We start from the raw sequence: 25,767 nt of genomic DNA on the forward strand, positions 1-25,767 counted from the left end.
CTACTGCAAATTCACGACAAAAATGTTTGCTAGGCAGTACAATCTGTTGCATGTCCTGCTGTCTTGTTGGGTTCTTTTTTTAAGCAAAGGCTAAAAGTAGTGTTAAATCTCTCATGTCTAGAGTGGAATTTATTTTTGTCTATTATATAGTTTGATGTGCCTTAATTACTGAATTAGTTCACCCGTAATTTACTATATATGCGCGCTTGTGTTCTGTCTGAACCTCTGACAGTAAGTTACAGGTGAGCGAACACAATGTTCGCTCACCCGTAACTTACTATATTCATGTTTGTATTCTATTGGAACCTCTGGTGTAATGTCAGCTCAGTTACTAACTAGTGACTCAACTACATAACTCGCCATTCACCTTAACTTTCAGTTTTTACCCAGCAAACATTTTTGTAATGGATTTGCAGTGGACCTATACTATCATATATATATATATATATATATATATATATAGATATATATATATATATATATATATATATATATATATATATATCTTGGCTTGAGAAAAGTAAAATTAAATTTTTAACTTGGAAACCCCAAAGTTTCGATTTGAATGCGGGTTAGAGTTGGAACAATATTAAGGTGACTTTACGAGATAAATAAACCTCCAATTTTCACTGCTGTTTAACAACGTCATAGGCTTTCTAAAAGTATGTTATGGACATTTTTAATAGAGATAACAGTATGCTATGTTAACAGCATTCATGTAAGTTGTGTGCCAACGATGTCAAAGATAGTCAACGGTATGCCCAACTTGCTAAAGAGATAAAGCATAAGAGCTTAAGTATAAAACCAACAAAGTACTGTTGGTTTTCGATGTAGACTTTTATACAGCACCTTTTTCTTTTTCTTTTTTTAATCTTGATATCATGCTATTTTCTGGTCACTTTTTATTTTTAACGTGCTATTTTTATGATCACTTTCCCTTGTATATGGTCAACTGCTCAATATCTATAACTAAAAATTCAGATAAAAATGATTTGTGAATGTTTTATAACTTGTAAATTGAAGCTGATATTATTTTAGCTTAACTTGCCTAATAAAAAAAAAATCACACGAAAAGTTTCAGTAGAAGAAATAGAATACGAACGGTTTTGCGAAACACGGAGATAATTTCAGTGTAACGCCGATTTACTAAGTAAATTAAACTGATAGAATTTTTCCAACGGAAACCGAGAATTAGGACACAACTTTGATCTTTGCTATAGCCATAATCTTTTTTCAACAAACGCGTACATGCATTTTCTTTAGAATTAGCAAATCAGATACCACCAATGCTATTGGTGGTATAGCGGATATCTCTAAACTCTAATGACTGCTCAAAATACCAATATAGGTTTGCCGCAAATCCACTACAAAAATGTTAGCTGGGTAGTTCACATAATTAATGTTTACAAAAAATTACCAAATACTTTATGACTTGAATGTATATTTGGACATTTATCTTGTGCCAGAGACAGCTTTAACTAAATGCAATTAGGTTGTATAATTTTCTTCAACCCAGTATAAATGTTATTTAGAAACCTGTCTAACTATACAAGTTTATTACGTCGACTTAAAACCTATGATCAGTACAGTATCCATGACAGTACATTACCCAATTTATGCAACACTAAATTTAAATAAGCATCAACTATACTTTTTGATTTTTTTTACTCAGACGTTATATGGTTTTCAATTAATTCCGGAAAAAATAATCAATAACTTTTAGTGCACAAGTTTAAAGATGTATATAGAATTTAATTAAAGTCTACATAATACTGTATAATTGACTAAATTTCTATAGTAAACTTAAAAATGTAGTCATCAAAAGCGATATTGAAAAAAAAACCTAAAAACTAAACCATGATTAACAATCCAAATGAAATAACTATTGACTGATTAATGTAACTAATACCTATGAACTAAACGAGTAGTTTATCGAAACTCGATGTCAAAACGAAATCAAATATAGCTGAACTAAATTCAATTCATAAAATAAATTTTTTTTTTTTAATTTACGTATCATTTTAACAATTATTTATAAAATATTTTTAACATTTTAATAAAGTTGATTTTTTAATTTTTTTAGTAAATTATGTACTGAGCAAACTAAAGAACATAGTTATAACATAAAGCATTTTTTTGTTATACGAAATATGTTTCTGCTACCCATACAAAGACAAATTTTTTATAAAAAATTTCTATTATTCTAACCATTCCTATTCCAATAATTCAAATAAAAATATTTTATTTTTTTATTTTGATAATTTTATTTATATGTATTTGTATATATATATATATACAAATACATATAAATATATATATATATATATATATACACATATATATATACATATATATATATATACATATATATATATATATATATATATATATATATATATATATATATATATATATATATATATATATAAAGATATATATATATATATATACATACATACATACATACATACATACATACATACATACATATATATATATATATATATATATATATATATAGATAGATATATATATATAGATATATGTATATATATATAAATACATATATATGTATATATATATATGTAAATATATATATATATACATATATATATACATATATATACATGTATTTATATATACACACTATATATATATATGTATTATGTATATATATGTATTATGTATATATATGTATTATGTAAAATATTTTACATAATACATATATATATATATATGTATGCCTATATATATATATGTATTATGTATATATACTTTATATACTGTGTATATACACATATATATATATATATATTTATATATATATATGTATATATATATATATATATATATATATATATATATATATATATATATATATATATATATATGTATATATATATATATATACACACTGTATGTGTATATATATAGTGTATACATCCAGTGTGTTTATTTATAATATTAAACTATTAAATTATTCCAAAAACTTCTGATGGTCATTGTAACAAAAATTGCTACTCAAATTTGATGCTTGCAACCATATAATGAACGTAGACTTAAGAAGTTACACAACTAAGTTTTGGTTTTACCATATAAAGGCTGATGAGAAAATGCAACACGGAAGATCTTTAGCTAGTTTCGTTAACTACTGCTTAATTGATGCAAGATATTATTTCTTTTTTCGATCCGAAGAGCATTTCGGACAGAACCTATAAATTTGAATATATATATATATATATATATATATATATATATATATATATATATATATATATATATATATATATATATATATATATATATATATTAGGGATATGACTTTTTAATTTTTTTTCAAATAAAATGTTTCCTGTATCATAAATCGATGAACTTTTACCTAAAATCATGAAAAAAGGCCCAAATAGCTTTCTGCAACAAAAAAAGGTCACCCCCAAAATAAAAATTTGATTTACCATTTTTATACATTCATTTTTGACCGATGTTTTAATCTTAAGCTTAATTCTCAGCTTAATTCTATTTATTTCATTATTTTGTTATGAATTTATAAATATAACGCCACACGTTACCATGGCAACGAAACGGCCGTGTGCCGGCAAATACTTGGAATTGTTATGTGATGACGTCATTGTGTTACCACGGTGATATAGACGACTGTAACAGACTGTAGAAGATTATAGAACTTAGTAGAACATTCTGGAAGCTCTAAATAATTATATAAGCGAGCTGCTGTCAGAGCTCAGTGTTGATAATGTGAATAGTTCTATGAAGTACTCTGCGTGTAACTGAGCTAATAAGGAACTACTGTAGCGAACTAAAGACGCTGTAAGTGTACGAAGTATAAGTAGTTGTAGCATTATCGTTAGGATACGGACTGGATTATCGAACTGTTATCAACATTGACTGGATTATCGAACTATAATTGGATTACTATACAGTTAAAGTATTTTATTAATTAAACGACTTTATTAAACGGATATTTACGCTCAGCTATCCGTAAAGTCGTAACAATATTATATGATGTCTCACAAGAAAAGTCATACCACAGTAACAAAGAACAAGAAGACTTGGACTAAAAATTTGGTGAGATTTCAAGAGTCACACAGAAAAAGAGGAAGCGTGGCTGTAGAAGAACATTCACTCGATGAAAAATCCAGAATACCACTTCAATTGCAGATCGTAGGAAGATACCAGTTTCTCGGAGCATATGTTAAAGGAAGAAAAGAACGAATAGACCAAATTTCTAAGGAAATTACAAAATTGTGGGACAATAAACTGAATTTTCCACGTGTGTCTGATCAAGTGATAAGAGCAAAGCTTATGAAGGTGCTGAAGGTCTATGATGAATGTGTCAAGCGTGGAAAATATGATGTTCTCAATGCATTATTTGACATCACGAAAGTGAATGGCCAGTGGTTATCCTCGGAAGATAAACGTCTATACCACCTACAAAAAGAAAGTAAAGGACAGGTGGGGTACTCAACAGGACAAGTGGCAAGTAAAGAAACCATTCACCCTTCCAAGAGAAGGAAAGTCCAGTCTGGAACAGCAATACCTTCCACATCACAAGTCCTGTCTACCACAGACAGTGGTACTGAATCTGAAAACTGCAAAAGTAAGAGTGAAGATGATGAAGACGACGACGGTGATAAAGACGATGATGAGGACACTCAGAAAAAAACTAGAAAGCACTACAAAAGTAAATTTGCTGTAAGTATGGTTACATCAAGTGGAGTTTCCACAAAGAAAGCTGCTAAAATATGCAATGTATTATCACAACAAGGTATTGATATTCCAACTCCAAGTCAATCAGCAATTTACAAGTCCATATTCAAAGAGGCAGGTAAATTAAAAAAAGAAATGATACAACAACTTAAAATGGAACAGTGGTCCTTACACTTTGACGGCAAACGAATAGATGATAAGGAATATCAGGTAGTTGTACTTCAGAATGAAAGAACTGACGTGAAACTTGATGCACTGCGTTTAAAAGATGGCAAAGCTGAAACTGTTGCTGAAAAAATTGCCAAACTTATTGATGAATACAATTTGTGGAATTCAATTAAGATGATCATTACTGATACAACAAACGTCAATACTGGGAAGAGAAATGGAGTTGTTGTGAAGTTGCAACGTATGTTTAAATTAAAGGGTGTCACAATACCACAATTTATCGGTTGTCAGCATCACGTACTAGACAGGATTCTCCGTCTGGTGATGGACGAAGAACTTGGGGGTGATACCAAATCTCCAAACATTGAATACCCATTTGTGTCTGAACTGTTGAATAAGTATGATGAACTGAAGGATAAGTTTGTGAATGGAACTGTAGAAATTCTTGATAAATCAGGGTGGAGAGACGATATGAAGTTTTTGTACCATTTAACAAGAGTGTTTAGGTTCTATGAAGAACAAAGAAACTTCCCTCTGATTCACTTTCAGAACATTCCTAATATGAGCAATGCCAGATGGAACTCAAGAGCCATTCTCGCCATTCTGGCGTTCATTCTTATGCCTGAAGCGAGAAAGAATTTGGAGAAGGTTTGCAGGTTCATTTCATATGAGTGGGCAGAACATTGGTTTAGTAGTCAAAAGTACAATGACAATGACTTCAAGAATTTATCTGATGTATTGAAGCCTTACAAAAAGGCATTGCAGTCATTCAAAAATCACTGGAAGAAAGAGCCATCCGTCATCGACATACCACGAAGTAATCAGATAGCTGAACGTGCAATCAAGGTGATGCAAGACCTGTATGCTTCCTGCAGAAAGAAAGACAAACTGCAACTTCGATTCATTCTAAGTAATAAGCGCTAGACTCTTTATGAGACGTGATGCTCACTTTAGTACATGTGACCCATGTACTAAACACAGTAGGCCTATAGACACAGACAGTTATGTATATTGTTGTACTAGACGCTTTGATACTGTTAATTTTGTAATACTTGTATAATTATATATCACATAATGTTTTTTGTTATATCACAGTACATGTTGCATAAATAAATAAAATAACAACAGGAGTATGACTCTTACAACATCTTCAGCCTTTAATATTCATTTACTGTACAAAAGTGTACCTATTGAAAATTCGATTTTTTGGTTTTGGGGTGACCTTTTTTCAAAATATGTCAAAATGAAACATCTATTCGTTCTTTTTACATAAAAGTTCATTGAATTACGATACAGGCCTAGTAGGTTGCAAAAAAGTCATATCCCTAATATATATATAGATATATATATATATATATATATATAAATATATATATATATATATAGATACATATATATATAAATATATTTATATATAGATATAAATATATATATATATATATATATATATATATATATATATATATATATGTGTGTGTGTATATATCTATATATATATACTTAATTTTATTTTGAAAATTTTTTTAACATAAAATAAAAATACGTCTTTTAATAGAAGATCGGACCCTGACAAATAATTATAAATACTTTATATTGTTTTTTTTGTTTGAATGTTTTTTGTTAGAATGAAGTTGAAAATCACTACTATTATCCTGGTTAATTGATTGTTTATCTACTAAAATACATTAGATAAGTAAAACAACCAAATATTTGATTCTGCAATCATTGAATCAAATATAATATGCTCATAAATATATATATAAACACTCTTAGATAACAAACTCACATAGGCAACATAGATAATATGTTAACAAAATTTTGTACGCTAACAATATTAGTTATATTTTTCGTGATGCTTTTGTTTAAAAATAAAGTAATTCAAAAAAACTTACCATTTTCCTTTAGGCTTTGTTGTTAACCCAACACAACCAAAATGAAACCACTCAATTAAACACTGCAAAAACAAAAATGTAAAACTGGATATATATATATATATATTTTTTTATATATATATATATATATATTTATATATATCTATATATATATACAAAGTGTTCGTTTTATAGGAAAAGAGAAATTTCCAAAAAAATTAATAATGTGGATAGCCATATCTGACCGTGGTATGTCCGAGCCATTGTTTCGCACTTCCAAGGCTGTAGCGATCAATTCATCAATCTATATTAATGTTTAGAAAAACGACTTCTTCCATTTATTCACAAGTATCATGGAGATTTTAACTATTTATTTTGGCCAGATTTAGCAAGTTCTTATTATTCTAAAGATTCTCTAAATTGGATGGACCAATATGTCTATTACATTGATAAAGAATCCAATCCCCCAAATGTGCCTCAAGCACGACCAATTGAAAATTTTTGGGGACATTTGGCACAGAAGGTTTACGAGGGAGATTAGCAAGCTTCAACAGAGCAAGTTTTGATTGATCGAATTAAACTAAAACTATAAGAAATTGATTTAAACTTTTTACAGGTGTAAATGAAAGACGTCAGAGCAAAATTGAGATCAATTGCAGATGGTGGTGTTTTTTCATATAAAAAATAATGTATTTTTATTAAAAGATAAATGCTTTATTTAAAAAAAATATAACAGTAGTTTTTATTTTTTATTTTTACCCATTTTGGCACACTTGAGCGAGTTCTAAAACTCAAAATAATTCAATTTTGTTTCTTTTAAATTAAAATAAACAAATGAAAAAGCATGGCATTTTTATTTATCTGAAATATTTTGTTAATCTATCAACAAATTCGTAAGTTTATGCAACTTTTTAACAATTTTTACACGATGCAATATCTTTTTAGATATGTTAAGTCATTTGGAAAAAAAACCAGATATATTGCATAAAAATGTCTAGCAATATCATTTAACAAATTTCTTTAAAATTGTTTTATTTTTCGAAAATATTGTGTAAATATTTTTTTATATTGTTTTTTTGTTTTTTCTTGGATGTCTTGCTTTTTCCTCCATACTTCCTTTTGTAATTATGCAAAAATAAAAGTAAATCCTGTTTTTTCTCTTCTTTTCGAGCAATATTAATGTCATCCTTTATGAGTTTATTAGTGTTCTTTCAGAGCAATCATTAACAGCTGAAATATTAAAAACAGTGTCCTGAACTTTTAGGTAGAAATCGTTGCAAGTCCAATATTCTGGAGGGGTTTTCATCCATTGACAGTCACTTTTACTCTGGCCTATCATAAGGCTAGAGTAAAAGTGTAATAAAGAATAATAGAATTAAACAAGAAAAATCTATAATAAATTACTCCATAATAGTGCATACTACATAGATAACTACAAATTCAGATATCTAGTTATTGGGCTACCTTTTTTAGAGACCCACTGGTGATAATATTTCTGCAGAATGTTATACTTTCATGCTTTTGATGACCAAGCTATGTTTTCTCTGGAATAGTCAATCTTCTCAAAACCTTTATATTCAAAATGTAAAAAAAAATTCAAAGAGCTCAAAATTGGAAAAAGTAGCAAATTAAAGTTGCAAATTATGTTAAACCCTACCTGGTTATCTACGTAAAAATCATTTCATGCTGATTTTAAAGTTTTAAACAGCATATTATCTGGTCCAGAAGTAACGTCACTTTGATATTTTTTCCAGAAATATGTTATATGCTCATTGACATGATGTCAGCATGCAATAGATAGAACTAGCTTCTGAAAGACTTCACTTACCAGTAAAGATACAGCTCCATTTTTGTTTCCAGTATTGATTCTGGTGGTATCAAATGTAACAGCTTGTCTACATATTGTCTGTAAGGTTAAAGCTATTTAAGATCTCTGATCACATTTTTTTGATTTTCGCCAGTTCCAGAAGAAACTGCTGGAATTCCCAAAAGGTACGTTTCCTTGTTACTGTTTATTAACATTGCTAATCGATCTTTTTCCATATTTTTTCCCATCAGTATATTCATGACATGCTTCTCCGTCAAAATGGAGTTGAACTAAAATGTTCTTATTGCTTTTTCTAAAATTTTTCAAATTGTCCTTGATCCTCTTTGATTCATCATGAATGACCTTATCTGCTGCTTGTAATGCTGTAGAGGTTGAACATTTAAATTCAGCTATATTTCCACCCGATTTAGCGATTATACTATTAATCATGGAAGCATGCTGCCTATAACTTATTCCTTCCCCAACAGCAGTATCCACAGTTCTCTTGAGAATATCTTTTGGAAGTGAACAATACCAACTTTTTTGAATTTTTTCTTTAACTCTGTATCTGGGTATGGAAAATCATCTTTATCTAAATCTTTCTCGGATCCATTTGAGCTGAATTCACTCTCTGACATGGTTTCATGCAAACTTGATTTTATTTCAAACTTGGATAAACTCCTGTTTACAGAGTAAAGGTACCTTGTGTCGATTCCACTTATTCTAGTTTTTCTATCTCCTAATTGTTGCAATAAAAATGCAATATCTTCAGTTTTGTTTTGATCACTTCATTTCCTATCAGCTTTAATGATTGCAACAGAGTATCGAGCTTAGGTGCAATCCATAGATTCTTTTCATCTGAGTTAAAAACTTCCTCCTTTTTTTAATCTTTGATAAAGTTTGTCTTTGTTTTTTTTTAAGCAATTTCCAGGTGCGAATCAGCTTCTCTACCTTTATACTAAAAAATATGATTCATAGATTCGGTATAATTTACAACACATCTATTTCTGTCAATTCATTTATTTAACAGCAATAATTAGTTATACTAATATTTTCCTCTAATAAATAATAATATATAAATAAAAGAAAAACATATACAGTCTGGTACCTACCTGATTATTTGTAACTGAAATCCACCCTTCATTCAAGGTGCAACTAACTTTGAAAGAGTGCAGCAAAAATGTTTTTCATTATGGCAGCTGATTTCAAAATTTTAATCAATGGACAGTGGATGATTCTACATTCTTTTTGTTTTGGGTGCTGCTCCTTCAAATGCAAGAAGTATTGCAAAACCTCGTAGAAGGTTTTGCAATACTTCTTGCAGAAGAACTTGCTCTGTAGAAAACTTGTCTTTTGGTAAGGATGACCTGGATTCCCCTACCAAAAAATGTGTCAACTTTTTTCTTACTTTTTCCTGGCATGAATAAATCTATAGTAAATAGCTGTACTTAGTAAATGGAGTAAGTATATCATGAAAGTAATCAATATTTATTTCCCACATTTTTAAATCAAAATTAAATATTGTCTTTGCTAAAAAGTAATTTGCTTAACGTGTTTAAGCAAATACAAAAAAGTGTTTAAATTAACACGAAGGGCAAAAATTGGTAAAAATCTGCATAACTTTGCTTTTTTGCAGATAAATTTAGACAATTTATTTCAAAAAAATAAAATTACCATGCATTTTAATTTTTTTCTTCTAACCTAGAAGAAACTCTAGAAAATTTTTTTTTTTTTTTTTTTGATTTTTAAGGGTTGCTCATGTGCCTCATAAGTATAAAATATGACTTTTGTGGCACTTGAGCAACCCCTAAAAGTGGTCAAAATTCAAAATAAATAAAAAATATGGGTCATCGCAGCAGATAGGACTCCATGGTACTTTGTATTTTTATATATATATATATATATATATATATATATATATATATATATATATATATATATATATATATATATATATATATATATATATATATATATATATATATATATATATATACAGTACTGTATTTACAATTTTTTAGATAAATTAAATGTTTGTTTTTATTTTTAAATGTTTTGTTTGCATTTTTAGATTAATTAAATGGGTAAAATAATTTTAATAGAGACAAAAAGTTATTGTGTTTCATGAAGAAGGTTATTCGCAGCGCCAAGTTTCGTCCAAAACAGGATATTTGAAGACTGCTGTTGCAGAAATCATTAAAAAATTTAGAGAAACTGGCTCCCTTGAAGATAGAAAGAAAAGTTGTAGACCTCCTAAGCTAACAAAAGATGAATATAAATATTTAAAAACCCTTTCTTCAAGAAATAGGAAAAAACCATCAACCAAGTTGACAAAGGACATTAACACAGCAACTGGGAAAAATGTCAGCTCTTCTTGTATTCGACAACACCTACTCAAATCAGGATTAAGAGGGTGTGTTGCATTTCGAAAACCATTATTATGGTGTGGCAATAAAGAAAAATGACTTAAATATGCAAAACAACACAAAAATTGGGCCCAGGAAATGTTTAATCGGGTTCTATACACTGAGTCCAAATTCAAAATTTTTGGAACATATAGGTGCAAGATACGATCCTAAATACCAACTGCCTTTTGTAGGCAGTTGGTATTTAGATAAAACATGGAGGAGGTAATGTAATGGTTTGAGTATGTTTTGGCCAAGATGGAGTTGCACAGTGAACAGGAATAACTTAAAATTAGGCCAAAATTTTTTTGAAAATATTTGAAATTGTTAAAAATTTGCTCTAAGATGTAAAAAAAGGTTGACAAAGAAAGAAGACTAAAAATCTTTAAATAGAGTCAAAAATGGTCAGGAGGGAGTAATTTTTTTGTAAAAAAAAAAATGTAACCAAAAAGTAAATTTTGAAGTAAATTATTTCTATAAATCAAAATTCTGTCCTTAATAACGAAATTAAGTTGATGTTAAGTAAACTTTAGATTCATTTTTATACAAAAGTGAAAGAAAGATGATATTAACATGTAAGAATGCAAATATATATAAGGTGGGAACAAAATAACACAGATTAGTGTTTAATATGTAATGAAATATTTTCCAGAGATCTGAGTTTTTCAGATCTAGACTTTTTTAGCCAAATAAAATATTAGTTTTAAAAGATAACATTACTGAGTAAAAAAAAAAATTTAAATAGCACACCCTGTTAAAGAATAATCATTCTGTTTCTTTGCAACAAAAATCAAAGAAGTTCTTTGTATAAACAGTTAAGAAAACTTTATTTGAGGTAAATTAATATTTAGTCGAGTATCCTTTTCAGTCAATAACTATTTGACAACAATGACCCATTGAGATCAATTTTTAGCATTGTTCAGGCATATGGCATACCAAGCAGCCTTTATTTCGATTCGAAATCGGTCTAAATCTGTTGCAGTTGATTGATTTATGTTTCTGTCAACTTACTTCCACAAATTTTCTATCGGATTTAGGTCCAGTGACTATGCAGGCCACTCTAAAACATTAATCTTGTTAGCATTAAACCACATTTTAATACTTTTGGCGGTGTGCTTGTCTTGCCTTGTTGGAATTTCCAAACCAAAGGAAGATTTTCCTTGGCATAAAGCAACATGACATTTTCTAGTATGTGTTGATTCATTGTCCCTTGAATTCTATGCAACAGGCCCACGGGTACAAGAAAAGAATGTGAAAACAAGAAAGTGACATTTAGAAGATATTCTGTCTGTAAGCAATCTTAAATTCAAAATTTAAAATTCTAGATAAAGAATCATGGCTAAAAATCCTTAAACATTCTATAAATAGAATATGAAAAAAAGAAATTATAATATATATATATATATATATATATATATATATATATATATATATATATATATATATATATATATAATATATATATTTTATATATATATATATATATATTTTTATATAATTAATTATTAATAAGAAACTAAAAGGTTTTATTTTTTTAATATAATTGTATAAATAATATTATTTATAAAAGTTAATTAACTTTTTTAATCAATGTTAGTGAATGGTAGTTTGCAGTGAAGAGTGAAACACAGAAATAATTTACTTGTCATGCAAAAACGCACTGTATACTATCTATTAATTTTAAAAGCAATAAAATGATAAAAACAAACATAACTTTTAATATATTAGAAAAAATAATGAAAATGCAATAAACACAAGCAGGAAAGAATTAGATCCAATTAAACTTACATCATTGTTATCACAACCAATCATTTCTCCATATGATACCTGAAATGTAATTTTTCAAATCCATTTAAAAATAAAAACAACACGATGATTTTAAATCTATACAAGAATTGGATAACATACTTGATGTCACAAGCATTATGTTACACATTTGATGACATAAGCAATATGTTACATACTTGATGACATAAGCAATATGTAGGTTCATTAGGATCTACAGGCATATCAAGCACATTCATATCAGTTGCCATAGTAATAAGTGGTGTAGCGGAAGTTACAAGATTGGACTTTGGTATTTCTATTTGTTCACTAAAAAAATATAAAAGAACAAGATTATGTAAAATTGTTTGCTTATAGACTAGAATACATTAAAATTTTGAAATTTTCTTAAACTAAGTCTGAAAACTAAAATTATCTTTAAAATTCAGAAAAAATTTTTTTTATCTTTTTAAATCTATAAAAAAAAATTTTTTAAAAATATCTTTCTATTATCTTACTCTTTTTTAATCTTTTTCTTCTTCAAAGATTCATTTTTTTCAAGTTTTCGCTTCCGATTATCTGCAAATATTGTCAAACAAAAATACAACATAAATAAATCAAAAATTATCAACAAAAAATTATTAAAAAAAACACAGCAATAACAATCATACCAGTTTCCTCTCCACTTTGTTGCTGTTGTTGTTCTTGTTGTTGTTGCCTTTGCGATTTTAGCTCTTCCTCAAATCTTGATAAATCAGAGTCAAGACGTCTGATATGTTTATCAACCTAAAACCAATATTAGAGTGGTTCAAAAATAATTTTTTTGAAAATGTCTGCTGGCACCCCTTAAATGAGAAATTTTTTTTTAATTTTTTGAATATTTAAAATTTTTTTGAATAAAAATCTTTCCAGGAGTTGCTACAGACCCTTAAACATTAAATAGGTCCCTAATATTATTATAAAAAAAAAAGTTTTTCAATATATATATATATATATATATATATATATATATATATATATATATATATATATATATATATATATATATATATATATATATATATATATATATATATATATATATATATATATATATATATATATATATATATATATATATATATATATATATATATATATATATATATATATATATATAGAACCCTTAGATGTTGTCCGAAAGTTTTTTCCATATTTTGTTGACAAAAAGTAAAAATTAAAATGCAAGACCGGAATTTTTTTTTTTTAATAATGATAGACTGCCTGCCCCAACCAAACCCTCAGTCGATGTAGCAGCACTCCCTTGCAGGTCAGGCTATTTGTCAGTCGATGTAGCAGCACTCCCTTGCGAGTCAGGCTATTTGTCAGTCGATGTAGCAGCACTCCCTTGCGAGTCAGGCTATTTGTCAGTCGATGTAGCAGCACTCCCTTGCGAGTCAGGCTATAAGATAGTCGATGTAGCAACACTCCGCGCATGATTTACAGTAAAAAAAATAAAAATAAAAACATTTTAATAAAAAAAATAAAAATAAAACAATTTTATTAAAAAAAATAAAAATAAAAACATTGTTTATATTGTTAAAAACATTCAGAATGTTTTAAAAACATTCAGAATGTTTTTAAAAACATTCTGGTCAATTAAATTTGCGTTTTTGTGGTTTTTTTATATAACAATTAATTTGTAATTAAATTAATGGTTTTGACTTTCGTCCAACACGAAAATGTTGGACGAAAGTCAAAAGTAGTTAAAAGTGACGTATGTGTTGGCGTAAGAATCACTTTTTTCCTTCCGCTCTTCCTAAAGCCAACAAACTATAGATCTATACATATACATATATATATATATATATATATATATATATATATATATATATATATATATATATATATATATATATATATATATATATATAATAATATATATATATATAATAATAATAATAATAATAATAATAATAATAATAATAATAATAATAATAATATATATATATATATACATAGGCAATTCCATTTTTAAATTACGTTACACACGCAACAACTTTATCAAATATTTGCCTATTTAAACTATAAATTAAACATTTAGCTATTCTGTATGAAATCAGTTAGTCTGAAGAACAAAATAAGCTAAATAGTTTTGAATTGGGCCGAAAAAGGGCAAACTGAAATTACTAAAAATGCCACTTAACTTATGTTACAGAGATAACAAGGTAAAAAAGTTGCTTCAACTTTTAGGTCAGATTTCTGTGAATCAGTAAAGCAGTTCGAATTAGAAACTTTAACAAGATGTTGAGAACTCTATACCATTTTAAAAACTTTATCAGAGGTAACCGGCCAAAGAAAATAAACTGGTTTTTTTGATACTATATATTTAAACTATGTTACATCACTTATGTTACCGAGCAATTAATATCGTGGATTTTTTATATCTATTATTAAGAGTTAGAGTTATGCAACAAAAGAATTGAATTCATTCATTAAAAATAATTAACAAAGAAAATTTTAGAAAACTGGTGGCACTCTTCCTGATAGATTTTTCATAAGATTTATGTAAGTTATCATATTGAAAACAGTTTTTCCGCAAGACCAAGAGCAACTTTAAAAAATTATTTTAGTATAACAACTTTATTAATACAATTTGAGTCAATCAAATAAGAAAATCTTTGGTTTGTCGTGGTTTTTACTTACACTTCTTACATTTATGCATATTGGCTTATTTTCCTTAGGTTGAATTTTTAAAATGATGCAAAGTATTTACATTTAAATCTTTTAAAATATTTTTGACGTAAAAACTGCTATCACAGTTTAGGTAGGAGAGGATTTCAGGTATATGTGATGGTTTGTGACAGGAGGGAAGGGGTTAAGAATTGACAAATATAGGGGGACGTGCTTTATGGATGACCCCCTTAATTGCATTTACAAATGATTTGTTTTACTAAAACAAAAATAAAAAAGGTTCTAACTGATTTTTTTTTATATTAGGAGAATATATCAAAAAATTCTTTTTTTTTCATCAAAGTCTAAATAAAAATATTTATATAATTCTTATTTCTATTTTTTTATGTATATTTATATATCAACCAAAATAAGAATACATAAACAAATAAAAAAACAATAATATAAATAACTTTATTTAACACTAAAATAAAATAAAAGATTTTTTTTTTTAATTCTCCTAACATAAAAATATAAAAAGTTTCAGTTCAAACCTCTCAGCGTAATTAAGGAGAGATCCGAACGATTTCCATTTCTTAAAAACAAAAATCTAAATAAATTACCAAAAAAAAAAACGATTGAGCTTTTATGTAACTTCTGCCCCTTAGTATTAAGCTAAATCTTGAAACTCGTAGATAATAAAATCACCAAATATTTGTAAACAAAATAATACAATGAGCTTCGAGATTTTAAAAAAAATAAACCAATCAGAACACACACAAAATAAAACAACATTTTTTGAAAACGAAAGGACCTAAATGTGATATTTTTCTTCGGATCTCTCCCTAACTACATTAAGCTTGTCAACCAACGCGCGACGAAAAAAGTTTACTTAATGACGTAATTCATTTTGTTAACGACAAAGTGCCAGAACTTTAGTAAATGCATGTAGTTTTAACTTACGTTACACAAATTTAAAATAAAAATGTGCTTTAACTAAGCATCATTATTCAAAGCTTTATATGTAAAAACGTAACATTTAATATTCTTTTGCATATATTATTAAAAAACATTTTTACTAAACTTCTAAAGTTTAGTTAAAAAAAATTTTTTAACTAAACTTTAGAAAAAACAAAACTTTATCATGTTTTTGTTAACTTACGTTACATGAAAATTGCAAAAGTTCTTTCGTTATTTTCTTGAAATATATATACTTTTTAGAGTATAAAATCTGACCAACAACAATATGAACATGTTAGCTCCATTTTCACGCTAAATTAATTCCAATTATGCAAAAAAAATCATAGTTAAAATAACATTTTACAATGATACTTTTTTTATCATGCAACAATGAGAAAAACTGTAAATTTTGGAAGCATAAAAACAATCTAAATTACTTAATTTTAGTACTAAAGGCATACTTTAAATAAACTTTCATGTGTCTATATCAATTATCATTTGCAAAAAGTTAACGAAAAAGAGAATAAAGTTCAACTACCTTTTCATTTTCTGCCATGGAATTACCCATATATATATATATATATACATATATATATATATATATATATATATATATATATATATATATATATATATATATGCTTATAGTTTTACTTACGGGGACAGATTTTACAAAAAACTTACAGAGACATTAGAATTATCAGGGACATTTTTGTGTACCCATAAATCAAATATCCTCATATGTTTTTTGTAAAAAATACGTCCCCATAGACAACTTTTATACAAAGTGAAAAGTACATACATGGACTATCTTATAGCCTGCTGCCATTAGGAGTGCTCCTAAATCAACTGGCGGTTGATTTAGGGTCAGAACCAAGATCAGGTTTAGGGTTAGGGTTAGGGCTAGTTTTAAATATGGTTATATCATGTAATAAATCATTTTTGTAATTAGACAAACCATCTCATATGTTTGAACAGCAAGCTGAACTTTATCATCTCCATATTCTCTACTCTTCTGAAAAGCTTTTTCAATTTTAGAAAAAAAATCTTTCCTCTCTGCAGCAGGCAGATCTTTTACTTTGGATATATATTCTTCACATAATTTATCAATGTCATCGAGCAAATCTAGACAATAATAATTAAACTTATAACATTTAATAAAATTAATATTTTATAAAAAATAAAAAAAAACCAAGTCAGGCTCAGATTTTAGGTGTTACACTAGACATGTAATTAGTAAGCACAACAAAGAAATAAATTAAGTTGATCGATTTATTTTTTTTTAAGTGTAAAAGAGGATTGTCATTAACAAGGGAGATAATTCTTTCAAAAGTTAAAAAAACTTAGATTTTTCAATATGTTAAATAAATTATTTTTTTAATTTCTATTATTATTCAATTCTTTACTTACCATTTTACTTATTTTTTACCATTTTTATTTTTAATTTCTTATTATTATTCAACTTCTTTAATTAATTTTACTTATTTTTTACCATTTTTATTTTTAATTTCTTATTATTATTCAACTTCTTTAATTACCATTTTACTTATTTTTTACCATTTTTATTTTTAATTTCTTATTATTATTCAACTTCTTTAATTACCATTTTACTGTTGATTTTAAATTAGGAAAGTTACATAATTCTTTGCATGTTAATAAAGATTATACTTTAAAATAAGTTTTTATATTAAAATCTTTATATTAACGTTTTTATATTAAAAGAATTAAAAATACTTTCAGAAAACTAAATTTGCTGGTAAAGTACACCAAAAATAACAACAAAAAATCAAAAATGAAACTTGAAATAAAACATATCATTTATGTTATATTTGCGTAAAACATAAAAAAAGATAAATCTGGGTAGATTAGGGTAATATGAGCACCTTAAGCAAAAATTGATATACTTTCAAAAAAAATTATGCTGGACCCAAAATTTTTGCAAATAAACAATTTTTAGGGATCCCTAACCATGGTCCACTTAGATATTTGGACACCAGAAATTTTTTTCTTAAAAACACAGAGGTTTTAAAAAAAAATTAGCAAATGTGCTCATATTATCCAGACCACTTGGTGATATGAGCACTTCAAACTAGCTCAAAAATATAATATAAACTAAAAAATACCAACCTGACAATTAGAACTAATTTTTGGAATATAATAATTTGTTATTAAAAAAACTTATCATTAAAAGATCAAATTTTAGGCCACTTTTTGTTGAAACAATACTACTATGTTTTATAACAATACTACTATGTTGTTGCTATGTTTTCCGCAAAAAAATTTGTTTGTTATTTTTTTAATTTTATTAACTCAAACATTCGAATGTTAAAAATTAAAATTTTTTGAATTTAATTTACAGAAACATATTGTTATAATATTAAAATTTTTTACTATGTTTTGTTTTTATTCAAAAAGCAATTAAAACCACTGCTATTTTAGGACCTTAAAGAAGGTAATTTTAAAGAAAAACATTGGGTAATTTGAGCATGTTCATATTATACAAAAATGGCATCTTTAAATGAAGTCAAAACTAAATGTTGCTATGCATTATTTTTCAAACAAAAATGGTTTGGATTATTAGCTAACATATTTTTCTTTATGAAAAAATAAATTTTTTTATTTTAGCACCAAAATTTTGCACCACAGATTTATTTATTTGTGATGATATTATTTTAACAATGCAAAAAATTTAACAGCGTTTTAATTAGATGATAGCCACTAATTACTGCATATAAATTTACTGATTCCTATTATCACTACATAAAGTCGATTCAAAAAATATAAAGCAACTTTAACTTCACTGCTTACATTTAAGAAATTTTTAAATATGCTCAGCAAATGCAAAAATTTAACCAAAAAAAAGTATATATAAATACAAAAATTATTATTTTTTAAAAACAAAAAAACAAAAAAAAAACAACTAACTTTTGTATTTCAAACTTTTTTTATATTTAAATATTTAACAATTTTTATATTTAAATGTGCCGATCAAATATACTTGACCTTGTGCAGTGAACAAATTCACTCTGTCCCTTAAATGACTTTGTTGCTTATTGAGTTAATTACAAAATAGCATATTGCAACAAAAAGTTCTTTTAACTAACATTCTATTCAACTGAAATCGGCAAGCCAACCAAGTTTCTCATTTAAAAGCTATCGAGTTAAAATTGAAAACTTTTTTATTTAAAAGCTTTAAAAAATGATTTAAATAAGTTTTTTTACTTATCAATGATGACATTTTAAACCCTTAAATATCATAACTAATGCAACTTTAAATCAAAAAAATTTATTTAAAATTTACGCATAAAAATTTTGTTAATGATAAAAATTATAACATAAAATAAGATGAACAAAAATACAAATATCTATGTAAAAAAGTTCAAAAAGTTTTTTTACACAAAGAAGTGAATCAAAGAATTGCTCAGAATGAAACAAGTTGAATAATTATAATTAAACATTTGTAAAATATAAAAATATTCCTGCTATGAATATAACCCACCAAATAAAAAATCATTTTAAAGAGATTTATGAATCTAAAAAATGTCAAATTTTTCTACTTATTCTGAAACTTAATTTGCTTGTATTTATTGAGTTAGAAAACCACGCTATGAGCTGCCTTTTTTAAATATTTACTCTTTTTTGAATGTCAGAATCCATTGACCTTTTTTTTTAGGCCACACCTAAATTCTCAACATTGCAAAAATGCTGCATAAAAATTTTTCCTGGCTAACATCCTGATTAAATAGTTATAAAAAAACATTCTAAAAAGTAAAAATCAAATTGATGGACAATTAGTAACAAACTAAAAACTATAACTTAAACTATTAACAATATAAAGTCAATGGCAGTTTAAATTACCATGTGCTCTTTGATCTAAATCTTTTTGAAGGGAAAAATTTCTCTGTAAATCGTAAGGCAATCCTTCAATACCTATATAGAAAAGAAGTGAGAAATATAAAGCAAGCAATTAACAATGATTTCATTTAAAGAATAGTACTATTTGTTTAACGAATAGTACTATTCAATAAATAGTACTTTTCGTTAAATGAATTTATTTTGTTTAACAAATAGCCCTATTCCTTAAACGAATAGTACCATTCATTAATCAAATAGTGCTAATAGTTAGACAAATAGTACTATTCAGTAACAAATACTCCTATTCAATTAACAAATAGTCCTATTGTTTGTCGAATAGTACTATTTGTTATATATTTGTCAAACAGTACTATTTGTTAAATGAATTCATTAAACGAATAGTTTGTTTTTTTTTGACAAATTTTTTTGAAAAATTCGCTTAACGAATAGTACTATTCGTTTCACAAATAATACTATTCGTTAAATATATTCATCAATAAATATGCTATTCGCTATTTGTTCCACAAATCCAGTTTAAAGCTCAAAAATCTAATTTCATTTTTTTTTAACAATTGCTAAACAAATAATTTTCTTTGAACATTACTAGTGATTTGTATGGTTCTATTAATTATTAATGTTTGAAACTCTATTTGGGCATTATATTTGCAAAAAGGAATTTACTTTAAAATGCAGGTAAAATTCGTAGCGTTAAACATAAAAATCAGATAATACAAAATAAAACAACAAACATAATAGCTTATTTAATAAAAAGTTATTCATAAGTTTCTTTTTTTTTCTCCTTTTTCCAATATTATTTTATTATAAATAAAAATTTGGTGTCCCTTCTTCAATTATAGTTTTATTTAAGTGACATATCAACATAAATTTAATTTAAGTGACATATTAACTATATTTAATGAGATTTATTATTATCTTTCCGTATATGAAATTGTTATTGACATATAACACAATATATGCTTATTTAGTTATTATATTAATATATTTAAATTACCCTATTTTATTTGGTATATAATATAAATAAATATACTATATATAAACATTTAAATATATTTATTTATATTATATATAATGTAAATAAATATATTTAAATGTTTTTAATTTAAGTGCATGTTACACGTTTTTATCTGTGAGTGTTGCTAAAAAATTATTGTTATGTTTTAATGATATATTGACAGACAGTATTTTTGTTTTTAATATCATTATTGATATTACTATTATCATATTTATTAAATCATTGTTACTTTTTTTTGCAGTAGTTTTTATTTCATGATAGGTTGTTATCAGTTTCTAACTTTCCCATCTGTGCATAATATTCAATTGCTGTTTTGAGATTAATATTGGCTTATTATTATATAATTATCTTATAGCTTTTGTTGCATTATGAGATCTTTATGATACTTGCAATTTAGTTACCACTAACTTGACTCTACTTTAAATGATGTAATTAATTGTGTTGTATCTATTAATAATTAATGGCAGTGTAGAGAATTTTCTTATACAAAATATGTAATTGTGACAACATCTTATTACATCAACAAAAGATTGTATAATAGTTAAATTACTGACACTTTTACTTCATGATGTTCTTGATATTAAAACTTAGTCACTTCAAAGTTGCTTCAGAACTTATGTTATTCTAATAAAAACTCCACACTGTTGGTTAATATGATTAGAAAGACTTAAGAAAAAGAAATGTTTTGGTCACGCCTGTGTCTACAGCTGATGCTGAATGGTGTTTTATTACTTTAAAAAGAATTAAGACACTTTTGAATTATTAGGGCAGTTTTCATTCAACTTTTGTTGGTTTTTACGTAGGCTTAAAAGATTCAATACTTTATTTTGAAAGTATACTAGTCCTTAACTCTCTCAACTAATCAAAAAACGCTAGCGCCCTAACAAACACCAAAGCATCAATTACGCTGACAGCAAGTCGTTGCAATATTGTTTGGTTAATATTTCCTGGCCCCACCATAGTGTATTGTCACAGGCCGCCACTGATTACAAATGTTTATTTGCTTTTTATTTTTGTTACTTTTTATTATTACAATTACAGGGTGGCCAGCCAATAGCTAATTCAAAAATCAAGGATATTTCTAGGAAATTTTGAGTTTTTCAAGGATATGTTGATCTTTTTTCAACCAGAAAAAAACAAAATATGCTGATTTAAAAAAAAATGAAAATGAAAAACAACTAAATAATTAGTAGATGTTAACAATACTGATAATAACATTAAACAAAAATTTTTTTACATTACAGAAAATACATAATTATTAAATTCAGTATAAATCTCTGCAAAATTAATAATAACTCTGTTAAAGATAAAAACACGATAACAAAAAAATGAATTAATTCAGAAAAAAGATACCCAGGATTTTCAGGAATTATTGTAAAAGGGGTATTTTTCCAGGACATTTATAGGACCTATCGAAATCCAGGACTTTTCCAGGTTTTCAAGGACCACTAGCTACCCTGTATTATTTTTTTATTTACACTGTTATTATTATAATTTTTTATTTATTAATTTTTAGCATCACTTTTTAGTATTTTGTTTTACATAAGTATACATAATATAATATACATATATCCGAAACAGAAATGAAAAATTGTGTCAAATAATTTGCCTCAATTTTTCCAAGAGCTGGTTCTGAATTAGTTTCAGTTGACAAGTTTAAATTTCTAGGTACATAATTATTTTTAATTATGTACATTTCAAAAACGTTCTAAAATAAAATGGTTTTAAATTATACATTGGAAATAAATAACATCGAAACTTTTATACTGAATAATATTTTTATATTAGCAAGCGCTTTTAAATAAAATGATTTTTGTTTAAAGTAGCTATGCTGTATATAACTTTTTAAATTTATATTACATAAATTATACAAGTATGCATTTTTTAAATTAATGTTAAAAAAAAAATTATTTCATTTTCATATATGATGACTTTTTTAGACAATGATAGACTCTTAACTTAACTTAAATTAAAGCAAATCAATCAGAATAAAAAAACTTATAAATATACATTTAAAGAAAGCATGAAATAGTTTTAAAGAGTTTAATTATCTTTTTATTTAAATGCGTAAAAAACACAAAGAAAAAAAAATTTGCGGTAAAAATATGCTTTTTTTTTTTTTTTTAAATAAAATTTTATTATTAAACAATATTTAGTAATTTTTTAAAATAAAATTGAAATAAAAATCTTCCTTGTTTTAATTTTTATCTGAATTTTATTAAATACCACTTATATTGAACTTAATTGTCATTCAAATCTTTGTAACAAATTTTTTAACATAATCATCATTCAAATGTTTTTGAAGCGGTTTTTATAACATTAATTACTTCTTTTTGCTTACCGACATCTAAAAGACATCTTTAAACTAACTTAAATATTAAAAAATAATTAAAAGTCACTCAACCAAAATGGTTTTAGGCATACACATAAAGGAACCTTTATTTTAAAAAGTTAAAGAAATTTTTATCAGTTGATATAGTATCACTCCTTACATGTTTTACCTATTTGTCAGTCAATGTAGCAGCACACCTCACATGTTCTACCTAAATGTCAGTTGATGCAGCAGTACACCTTGCATGTTCTCCCTATTTGTCAGTCCATGTAGCAGCACTCCTCATATGTTTTACTTATTAGTCAGTTTATGTAGCAGCACTCCTCGCATGTTCTACCTGTTTGTCAGTTAATGTATGTAAAGTAAAAAAAAAAAACTTTATTATTTAAAAATAAAAACAGTATAAAATATCAAAAAATATAAACAAACACATTTTACATTAAAAAATTAATTCTAGTCAATTATCGTTTTAGCAGTTTAGAAGTGTTGGATGAAAGTAAAAAGTAACTAAAAATTGTTGGCTTAGAGAGTACCTCCCATACTCTCTAAGCCAACAATTTATAGAACTACAAATATATATATATATATAAATATATATATATATATATATATATATATATATATATATATATATATATATATATATATATATATATATATATATATATATGTATATTTGTATATATATGTATATACATATATATATGTATATATATATATATATATATATATATATATATATATATATATATATATATATATATATATATATATATATATATATATATATATATATATATATATACAGGGCTCAATTTAATTTTTTTAAATGTCCAATCTAATTTTTAAAATATTTTAACGGTTTTACAGAACTGAGTTATGCAATTGAAATCTTTGTCAAGTTATTAAGTTTATCTAACGTTAGTCTAGTGAAATTGTAGTTTTTTTCCTTATTATTTAGAATATTTCATCGCAGATTTTTGTTTTTTAATAAAACAGTTTCAATTTAATATTGTATGTTTTTTTAGATAGACTTCAATTTTCATGCTGTAACTGACAACACTTATTTATTATTATTTTTTGTTTGTTTACAATTTGATAACGACTGTTTTGATGCTTAAACAATTTAAATGCAATAAAAAACATTGTTATGTTAAGAATCACGGATCTTTTTTAAAGTTTTTATTTTATGTGAAGGCTTTAAATAAAATTAAAAATTAATTATAATGATTGTTTAAAATAAACGCATTATGTGTAAATTAAATGTTATATTTAAATTTCTCTTTTAGTAGGTATGTATTTTTTATGATAAATTTAAATGTTTGAAACTATTTTCCATGTCTTTCTAAAAATCTTTTAAAAGATTATTTTTTTAAGTTACCTTAAATTATGAATAAGTTAAATTAAGTTTTTCCATGATTTAATTGCTTTATTTTATTTATTTTTTTTTTATGTTTTTTTTTTTTTTAATGTTTACAAAGAATTGTTAAAAGTTTTTTTTTTTAGCTTGACTTACTAGTTTAAGCATGAAATGATTAAAAATAGCGATTTTAAAAAGACTCCTTTTTTTTTAAACAATTTTTTTGCAACTTTTTGAAAGAAATGATTATACGACGAAAAAAAAAAAAAATTTTCAATAATTTGATTTCACTTTTCAATCGTTTAATTAAAATGTGTTCATTTATTAAACAAGCATTAGAAGTAATTTGTTGAAGCCTTTTGCGTCATTTTAACTAAATGTTTTAAAAGATAAGTTTTAAAGTAATTTTTTTCAAAAGCAATTAAAAAAAGTCACAAAAAGTAATTTTAACTTCAAGTTTTTTTAGTTTTATTTTAAAGCTAATTTATTTTCATTTTTGTAAGGAATTGTTTTGCTTATTCTTTCAGTTTTTTCATTTTTTTTTCTAGTCAAAGTCGTGGTCAAGTTGTAACAAAAAAAAAGTTGTAAATTGATCAGATAATCTGAGGTTTTAGGCGAACAATGTCCGACCATTAAATTGAGGCCTATATATATATATATATATATATATATATATATATATATATATATATATATATATATATATATATATATATATATATATATATATATATATATATATATATATATATATATATATATATATATTGTAAATTGATCAGATAATCTGAGGTTTTAGGCGAAAAATGTCCAACCATTAAATTGAGGCCTATAT

The 25,767-nt window shown here is 25.6% G+C and overlaps 1 protein-coding gene across 2 annotated transcripts in view; it reads right to left on the reverse strand.

Moving 5' to 3' along the window:
- Positions 1-2,922: 2,922 nt before the first annotated feature.
- LOC100201501 (inhibitor of growth protein 4) overlaps positions 2,923-25,767 on the reverse strand; it is a 30,017-nt gene continuing 7,172 nt past the window's right edge. Inside the window, exons 2-9 of one of the 2 annotated variants that reach the window (XM_065799555.1) lie at positions 20,211-20,282; positions 17,311-17,477; positions 13,412-13,526; positions 13,259-13,319; positions 12,941-13,070; positions 12,765-12,803; positions 6,786-6,847; positions 2,923-3,212 (exon numbers count right to left, since the gene is read on the reverse strand). In XM_065799555.1, the coding sequence (XP_065655627.1) occupies positions 3,173-3,212; positions 6,786-6,847; positions 12,765-12,803; positions 12,941-13,070; positions 13,259-13,319; positions 13,412-13,526; positions 17,311-17,477; positions 20,211-20,282 (686 nt within the window). In that variant the 3' untranslated portion in view covers positions 2,923-3,172. Of the gene's footprint in view, positions 3,213-6,785; positions 6,848-12,764; positions 12,804-12,884; positions 13,071-13,258; positions 13,320-13,411; positions 13,527-17,310; positions 17,478-20,210; positions 20,283-25,767 lie in introns of those variants that run through there. The other variant, XR_010639057.1, reaches the window with a different exon arrangement.

The sequence above is a fragment of the Hydra vulgaris genome, chromosome 06 (assembly GCF_038396675.1).
Source record: "Hydra vulgaris chromosome 06, alternate assembly HydraT2T_AEP".
Lineage (NCBI taxonomy): Eukaryota > Metazoa > Cnidaria > Hydrozoa > Anthoathecata > Hydridae > Hydra > Hydra vulgaris.